The 9,109-nt window shown below is 41.1% G+C and overlaps 1 protein-coding gene across 1 annotated transcript; it reads right to left on the bottom strand.

Annotated features, from left to right (window-relative positions):
- Positions 1-8,958, bottom strand: LOC145850154 (uncharacterized). Its single transcript, XM_045711416.2, has 3 exons — positions 8,732-8,958; positions 2,993-3,131; positions 1-2,744 (listed from the first exon to the last, which is right to left on the bottom strand). Exons 1-3 carry the CDS (start codon positions 8,738-8,740, stop codon positions 1,153-1,155), a joined length of 1,740 nt encoding a protein of 579 aa, XP_045567372.1. The 5' UTR covers positions 8,741-8,958; the 3' UTR covers positions 1-1,152.
- Between the last annotated feature and the right edge of the window lie 151 nt (positions 8,959-9,109).

Genomic DNA, 9,109 nt, shown 5'->3' on the forward strand with positions numbered 1-9,109 from the left:
TTTATAATTTCTTCAAACAATCATCTTTATTTAATATTGATTAATTATTGCAATAATAAGACTAGTCAGCCCAACACTCTTGACTGTTGGGCCGAGCAGCCAAAACATTACAGACAATGCTTTCCCACCCCTCCCCTGCAGATTGGGTCACCATAAGCCACGTTGGGTTCATCCTGTGGTCATCTGCACTGGGGATGTTATATTAATCCTCCATGCTAAGTTTCCCAGATGCAAGGATGAGAACAAACAATTAGGGTTTTGTTCTACTCCCCCAGGTTCTCTTTATCTTGGTTACATCCAACCACATCTTATCTATGGTTTTTAGGCTCCTCAGTTCACACAGACATTTAATAGAACTGACATGACTTACTATAAGTATATAACCATTAACTATTAATAAACAAACAAATCAGGTAAATATGTAATTTTTCTATCACAGTGGTAAAGCATTTTTTTTTCTTCTCGCTTTTATTTAACCAGGTAGGCCAGTTGAGAACAAGTTCTCATTTACAACTGTGACCTGGCCAAGATAAAGCAAAGCAGTGCGACAAACAACAGAGTTACACATGGAATAAACAAATGTACAGTCAATAACACAATATAAAAAAAGAAAGTGTATATACAATGTGTGCAAATGGCGTGAGGAGGTAAGGCAATAAATAGGCCATAGTAGCGAAGTAATTACAGTTTAGCAAATTAACCCTGGAGTGATAGATGAGCAGATGATGATGTGTAAGTAGAAATACTGGTGTGAAAAGAGCAGAAAAGTAAATAAAAACAATATGGGGATGAGATAAGTATATTGGTTGGGCTTTTTACAGATGGGCTATGCACAGCTGCAGCGATCAGTTAGCTGCTCAGATAGCTGATGTTTAAAGTTAGTGAGGGAAAAATAAGTCTCCAGCTTCAGCAATTTTTGCAATTCGTTCCAGTCATAGGCAGCAGAGAACTGTAAGGAAAGGCGGCCAAAGGAGGTGTTGGCTTTGGGGACGACCAGTGAGATATACCTGCTGGAGCGCGTGCTACGGGTGGGTGTTGTTATCATTACCAGTGAGCTGGTCACAGTCAGAGCAGTGGTAAGGTTTCTCTCAGGTGTGTATTCTCTTGTGTGAAGCCAGGGTTCCTGACTGAGTGAATCCTTTCCCACATTCATCACAGCTGTAAGGCTTCTCTCCTGTGTGTCAACTGATGTGATTGCAGACTGCTCCTTGTACTAAAACTCTTGTCACACTGATCACAGGTGTGAGGTTTCTCTCCGGTGTGAATCCTCCTGTGGTACCTCAACCCCCCGGCCTGAGTGAATCTCTTCCCACAGTCGGTGCAGACGAACGGTTTCTCTCCTGTGTGTGTCATCTGGTGGTACTTCAGATGCTGTGGGGAGCTGAAGCTGCGCTCACAGAGGATGCAGTGGTAGGGTGTCCCGCTGTGCTTGCGCTGAACATGGCATCTCAGGTCCACTGAACACTTGAAGCTCTTGTAGCACTCTGAGCAGTAGTGAGGTTTCTCTCCTGTGTGTCTCTGCTGGTGTCCAGTCAGTTGACCCTTAGTGGTGAAACTCTTCTTACAATCAAAGCAGTGGTAAGGCTTCTCTCCTGTGTGTGTTAACTGATGTTTTTTGAGGTTGCCCGACAGAGTAAAACGCTTCCCGCAGTCAGAGCAGTGGTGAGGTTTCTCTCCTGTGTGTGTCAACTGGTGTCTAGTAAGGGGAACCTTCATGGTGAAACTCTTGTCACACTCTGAGCAGCTGTATGGCCTCTCTCCTGTGTGGATTCTCTGGTGATTCTTTAAGGAATCGGATCTAGAAAAACTGAGTCCACACTCTTTGCAGCAATAAGGCTTCTCTTTGGAGTGAGATTGCTGGTGAGATTGTAAGTCACTTAATGCAACAAAACACTTCCCACACTGATCACAGTGGTGCGGCTTCTCTCCTGTGTGCCTTCTCTTGTGCACTTTCAAGTGAAAGGCCTGGGCAAAACTCTTCCCACAGTTAAGGAAGAGGCAGTGGTAAGGCTTCTCTCCTGTGTGTATTCGCTGGTGAATTCGCAAGGTTGCCATTGTGGTAAAGTTGTTTCCGCAGTCTGAGCAAGAGTACGGTTTCTCTCCCTTGTGACGACGCTCGTGTTCTTTGAGAGAATCTTGCCGAAGGAAGCTCTTGTCACAGTGGGAGCAGCAGTAAGGCTTCTCTCCAGTGTGTATAAACTGGTGTTTCTTCAATGAACCTGGCGTTGTGCAGCTCAATTCACACTGAGAGCAGTGGTACATCTTCTTCTCTGTATGCGTGAACTTGTGTCGTTTTAAAGAGGCAAGTCTTGGAAAGCTCTTCTTGCAGTCAGAGCAGTGATAGGGTTTCTCTCCTGTATGTACTCTTCGATGTGACCAGAGATTGGTTCTATGTGCAAACTTCAACCCACATTCTGAACACTCGTACGGTTTTTCTCCAGTGTGAATCCGCATGTGTCCTTCCAGTGCCCTGGCAGAGGAGAGACTAGCTCCACACTGGGAGCAGCAGTGAGGTTTCTCTCCGATATTAATCATTTGGTGTCTTTTAAGGTCTGCTGAAGAGGTGTAACTCTTCCCACAGTCAGAGCAGCAGTAAGATTTCTTCCTTGTGGGTCTCTGCTGTTGTTTCTTGAGATGTTCTGATCTGGAGAGACTTTTCTCTGCCTCCTCAGCTTCATGTTGTCGTTTAGCCTCCCAAGTTGACAAGCCCCTTCTACTGAAAGAGCGACGGTTAGGACTGTCCCCTGTGAAGAAAAGACAGACAGTTATGGTTCCTTCTTCATATCAACGCCAGGTTTAGGCCCAGCTTTTCACACTCTTGTAACCGAATTTAAGCATTCAAATCTTCAATATTAAATCTTCAAATTGTCAATGTATCCAAGGATGTAGGAGCGCTTGTAATGATTCTACATCTTTAAACAGATTGTATTGTGGTAATTAATGACATTCAGGGAGTGTCCCAAAATAAATGTATGTCAGAGCATAAACCCACTTAGCTCCGGTGTTCTCCTGCAGTCGACCAGCAGCACAGACAGCCTCTTCAGACCCAGCAGTAAGGGGCTACCGGGAGAGGCACGACACGGGGACTCCAGGAGGGGTAGGGAGGAGGAGGGTTGGAGGGAGAGTGTTTCCTGTTTACCCAAAAAGAGAGTAGGTGTGTTGTCATATTGGTACACTGAGGGTAAAACAACTAAATAAATGGTCCAAAATAAGTCAACTATTAAACCTTTGTCCAGAAAACTGTTCCTCTGACTTGTTCCTGATGTCCTATTATAGTCTAGTGTTGTCATTATATATATATATATATATAAAATAATGACTATTACAACAATACTGAATGAACACTTATTTTAACTTAATATAATACATAAATAAAATATATTTAGTCTCAAACAAATAATGAAATATGTTCAATTTGGTTTAAATAATGCAAAAACAAAGTGTTGGAGAAGAAAGTAAAAGTGCAATATGTGCCATTTAAAAAAGCAAACGTTTAAGTTCCTTGCTCAGAACATGAGAACATATGAAAGCTGGTGGTTCCTTTTAACATGAGTCTTCAATATTCCCAGGTAAGAAGTTTTAGGTTGTAGTTATTATAGGAATTATAGGACTATTTCTCTCTATACTATTTGTATTTCATATACATTTGACTATTGGATGTTCTTATAGGCACTATAGTATTGCCAGCCTAATCTTGGGAGTTGATAGGCTTACAGTCATAAACAGCGCAATGCTTCAAGCACAGCGAAGAGCTGCTGGCAAATGCAGGAAAGTGCTGTTTGAATGTACGCTTACGAGCCTGCTGCAGCCTACCACCGCTCAGTCAGACTGCTCTATCAAATCATAGACTTAATTATAATATAATAAACACACAGAAATACGAGCCTTAGGTCAATAATATGGTCAAATCTAGAAACTATCATTTCGAAAACAAAAAGTTTTTTCTTTCAGTGAAATACGGAACCGTTCCGTATTTTATCTAACGGGTGGCATCCATAAGTCTAAATATTGCTGTTACATTGGACAACCTTCAATGTCATCTCATAATTAGGTAAAATTCTGGCAAATTAATTACGGTCTTTGTTAGGAAGAAATGGTCTTCACACAGTTCGCAACGAGCCAGGTGACCCAAACTGCTGCATATACCCCCGACTCTGCTTACACTGAAAGCAAGAGAAGTGACAATTTCCCTAGTCAATATTGCCTGCTAACATGAATTTATTTTATTATGCAGGTTTAAAAAAAATATACTTGTGTATTGATTTTAAGAAAGGCGTTGATGTTTATGGTACATTTGTGCAACGACAGTGCTTTTTTTCGTGAATGCGCTTGTCAAAGTAGGCTGCGATTCGATGATAAATTAACAGGCACCGCGTTGATTATTTGCAACGCAGGACATGCTAGTTAAACTAGTAATATCATCAACCATGTGTAGTTAAGTGATTATGTTAAGATTGATTGTTTTTTATAAGATAAGTTTAATGCTAGTTAGCAACTTACAATTTCCTAAGTGGAATGCAATGTAATCAGGCCATAATCGGCTTCCAAAAATGCCGATTACTGATTATGAAAACTTGAACTCGGCCCTAATTAAATCGGCCATGCTGACTAATCGGTCGACCTCTAGACCAGATACAATGCTATTTCACAGAAAACAAAATTAACAACTGACTTTCAGCACGATTGCAGGGAGTGGCACTCAACATGTACAGCACTTACACAAATGACTGATAATTGGCTGAAACAAATTGACGATAAGAAGCTTGTGGGGAGCAGTTTTGTTAGACCTCAGTGCAGCTTTTGACATTATCAATTAAAATCTGCTGCTGGGAAAAGGCTGTTATGGCTTCCCTGCTATATTGTGGATCGAGAGTTCTGTCTAACAGAACACAGAGAGTGTTCTTTAATGTAAGCCCCCCCCCCCCCCCCCCCCAACATGATCCAGGTAGAATTCAGAATTCCCCCCAACATGATCCAGGTAGAATTCAGAATTCCCCCCCAGCATGATCCAGGTATAATTGAGAATTCCCCTCCAACATGATCCAGGTAGAGTTGAGAATTCCCCCCCAACATGATCCAGGTAGAATTGAGAATTCCCCCCCAACATGATCCAGGTAGAATTGAGAATTCCCCCCCAACATGATCCAGGTAGAATTGAGAATTCCCCCCCAACATGATCCAGGTAGAATTGAGAATTCCCCCCCAACATGATCCAGGTAGAATTGAGAATTCCCCCCCAACATGATCCAGGTAGAATTGAGAATTCCCCCCCAACATGATCCAGGTAGAATTGAGAATTCCCCCCAACATGATCCAGGTAGAATTGAGAATTCCCCCCCAACATGATCCAGGTAGAATTGAGAATTCCCCCCAACATGATCCAGGTAGCATTCAGAATTCCCCCCCAACATGATCCAGGTAGAATTGAGAATTCCCCCCAACATGATCCAGGTAGAATTGAGAATTCCCCCCCAACATGATCCAGGTAGAATTGAGAATTCCCCCCCAACATGATCCAGGTAGAATTGAGAATTCCCCCCCAACATGATCCAGGTAGAATTGAGAATTCCCCCCCAACATTATCCAGGTAGAATTGAGAATTCCCCCCCAACATGATCCAGGTAGAATTGAGAATTCCCCCCCAACATGATCCAGGTAGAATTGAGAATTCCCCCCCAACATGATCCAGGTAGCATTCAGAATCCCCCCCCCAACATGATCCAGGTAGAATTGAGAATTCCCCCCCAACATGATCCAGGTAGAATTGAGAATTCCCCCCCAACATTATCCAGGTAGAATTGAGAATTCCCCCCCAACATTATCCAGGTAGAATTGAGAATTCCCCCCCAACATGATCCAGGTAGAATTGAGAATTCCCCCCCAACATGATCCAGGTAGAATTGAGAATTCCCCCCCAACATGATCCAGGTAGAATTCAGAATTCCCCCCCAACATGATCCAGGTAGAATTGAGAATTCCCCCCAACATGATCCAGGTAGAATTCAGAATTCCCCCCCAACATGATCCAGGTAGAATTGAGAATTCCCCCCCAACATGATCCAGGTAGAATTGAGAATTCCCCCCAACATGATCCAGGTAGAATTCAGAATTCCCCCCCAACATGATCCAGGTAGAATTCAGAATTCCCCCCCAACATGATCCAGGTAGAATTGAGAATTCCCCCCAACATGATCCAGGTAGAATTCAGAATTCCCCCCCAACATGATCCAGGTAGAATTCAGAATTCCCCCCCAACATGATCCAGGTAGAATTCCGAATTCCCCCCCAACATGATCCAGGTAGAATTCCGAATTCCCCAGGGCAGTTGTCTAGGCCCCTTAGTTTTTTCAGTCTTTACTAATGACCTGCCACTGGCTCTGAGTAAAACCTGTGTGTCTATGTACGCTGAGGACTCAACACTACACACGTCCGCTACCACAGCAAGAGAAATCACTGCTACACTTAAATATCTGCAGTCAGTTTTACAATGGGTGGCAAATAATAAACTAATACTAAATTTAAAAAAACTAAAAGTAATGTATTTCAGACAAATCATTCACTAAACCTCAACCAATTCTTGAAATGAATAATGTATAACCTGACCATGTTGAGGAGTAACCCATGATTATAAACTCATGGTCAAAAGACATTGATACAACTGCTAAGATGGGGAGAGGTCTGTCCATAATAAAGCGCTGCTCTGTCTTCTTAAAAACAATATCAAGAAGGTAGATCATACAGGCCCTAGTTTTGTTGCATCTGGACTGCTGTCCAGTCATGTGGTCAGGTGCAACAAAGAGGAACTTAGGAAAGTTACAATTGACTCAGAACAGAGCAGCACGGCTGGCCCTTAAATGTACACAGAGAGCTAACAATGATATGCATGTCAATCTCTCCTGGCTCAAAGTAGAGGAGAGATGCATCACTGCTTGTATTTGTGAGAGGTGTTGACAAGCTGAATGCACCGAGCTGTCTGTTTGAACTACTGGCACACATCTCAGACACTCATGCATACCCCACAAGATATGCCACCAGAGGTCTCTTCACAGTCCCCAAGTCCAGAACAGATTATGTGAGGAGCACAGTACTACATAGAGGCATGAAGTAACTCAGCAGTAAAACCAGATTTTAAAAACATTAAAAATACAACTTATGGAACAGCGGGGACTGTGAAGAGACACACACATGACAACATACGCACTATATACACACACAAGTACACAGGGATTTATTTGGGTTGTAGATTTGTGGAAGAGTAGCGGCCAGAGGGAACACACTTAATGTCTGGTGAAATCTGCTGTGAAATGTTTTGTAATGTTTTTATTTTTGTTAACAACAGCTTTGGCAGCAACTAATGGGGATCCATAATAAATACAAACCAGACTAATTATAGTATACTACAGTAGGTCTATCCATTCAGACTAATTATAGTACACTACAGTAGGTCTATCCATTCAGACTAATTATAATATACTACAGTTGGTCTATTCATTCAGACTAATTATAATATACTACAGTAGGTCTATCCATTCAGACTAATTATAGTACACTACAGTAGGTCTATCCATTCAGACTAATTATAGTACACTACAGTAGGTCTATCCATTCAGACTAATTATAATATACTACAGTTGGTCTATTCATTCAGACTAATTATAATATACTACAGTAGGTCTATCCATTCAGACTAATTATAGTACACTACAGTAGGTCTATCCATTCAGACTAATTATAGTATACTACAGTAGGTCTATCCATTCAGACTAATTATAGTATACTACAGTAGGTCTATCCATTCAGACTAATTATAATATACTACAGTAGGTCTATCCATTCAGACTAATTATAATATACTACAGTAGGCCTATCCATTCAGACTAATTATAGTATACTACAGTAGGTCTATCCATTCAGACGAATTATAGTATACTACAGTAGGCCTATCCATTCAGACTAATTATAATATACTACAGTAGGTCTATCCATTCAGACTAATTATAGTATACTACAGTTGGTCTATCCATTCAGACTAATTATAATATACTACAGTAGGTCTATCCATTCAGACTAATTATAGTATACTACAGTAGGTCTATCCATTCAGACTAATTATAGTATACTACAGTAGGTCTATTCATTCAGACTAATTATAGTATACTACAGTAGGTCTATTCATTCAGACTAATTATAGTATACTACAGTAGGTCTATTCATTCAGACTAATTATAGTATACTACAGTAGGTCTATCCATTCAGACTAATTATAGTATACTACAGTAGGTCTATCCATTCAGACTTATTATAGTATACTACAGTAGGTCTATCCATTCAGACTAATTATAATATACTACAGTAGGTCTATCCATTCAGACTAATTATAGTATACTACAGTAGAACTAACTAACCAGACTGTCCAACAAATACAAGAAGAAGCAATTCCTATGTCAAGTCGCGTTTACAACGATTATATATTTTCTTTCACTGTTATGAAGAGGAGATGAAAGACCTTGATTCTGATATTCTGCAGACCAAATTAACCTTAACTGTGTCAGGAGCAGACATGCCCGGTTCTCCAGTCGGTAGCTCGTTCAGGAAAATCCAAGGCTTTGCTGAGGCCTACTTTAGCAGTCTTCCATTCAGCAATTCACGGCCATTATTACCGTTCGGGAGAGCAACGATATATTAAACTATGACATGTTTTTTATATATATTTTACATGTATCTAACTCACCTGATTCATTGTAGACACTCGTTTACGGCCGGTCGTTTGCAGAGTTCAGGCGAAGTGAACCAGATGAGATGTTTATCCCTACTGTGTTGAATTGTAGATTAGGGAGGTAACGTTATATTCTACTCTGTGACTCTCTGCCTAAAGTCCCGAAAGAAAAGACGAGACCTTCACAACCGTTCCATTGAAAACATTTCCTTCCCGTTACCATTCTGCTGGTAGCAGATCATGAAATTGCCGCAGAAAGGCGGATCTATTTTTTCCAAAATAAGAGTCGTCCTGCAATAACAAGCGAATGTATAGATTTTTGAAGCCCTATTTTGCAGTACAACTGTACACAGAATTTCAACCGCATTGGAAGAAAAATACATTTCAATGTGA

Source organism: Salmo salar, chromosome 02 (assembly GCF_965601325.2).
Source record: "Salmo salar chromosome 02, fSalSal1, whole genome shotgun sequence".
NCBI classification, from domain to species: Eukaryota; Metazoa; Chordata; class Actinopteri; order Salmoniformes; family Salmonidae; genus Salmo; species Salmo salar.

Excerpts from the sequence above, each read along its gene's own strand:
- LOC145850154 (XM_045711416.2), bottom strand. Across the intron at positions 2,745-2,992 it reads CAGGAGAACACCGGAGCTAA|GGGACAGTCCTAACCGTCGC; the intron begins GTGGGTTTATGC and ends TTTTCTTCACAG.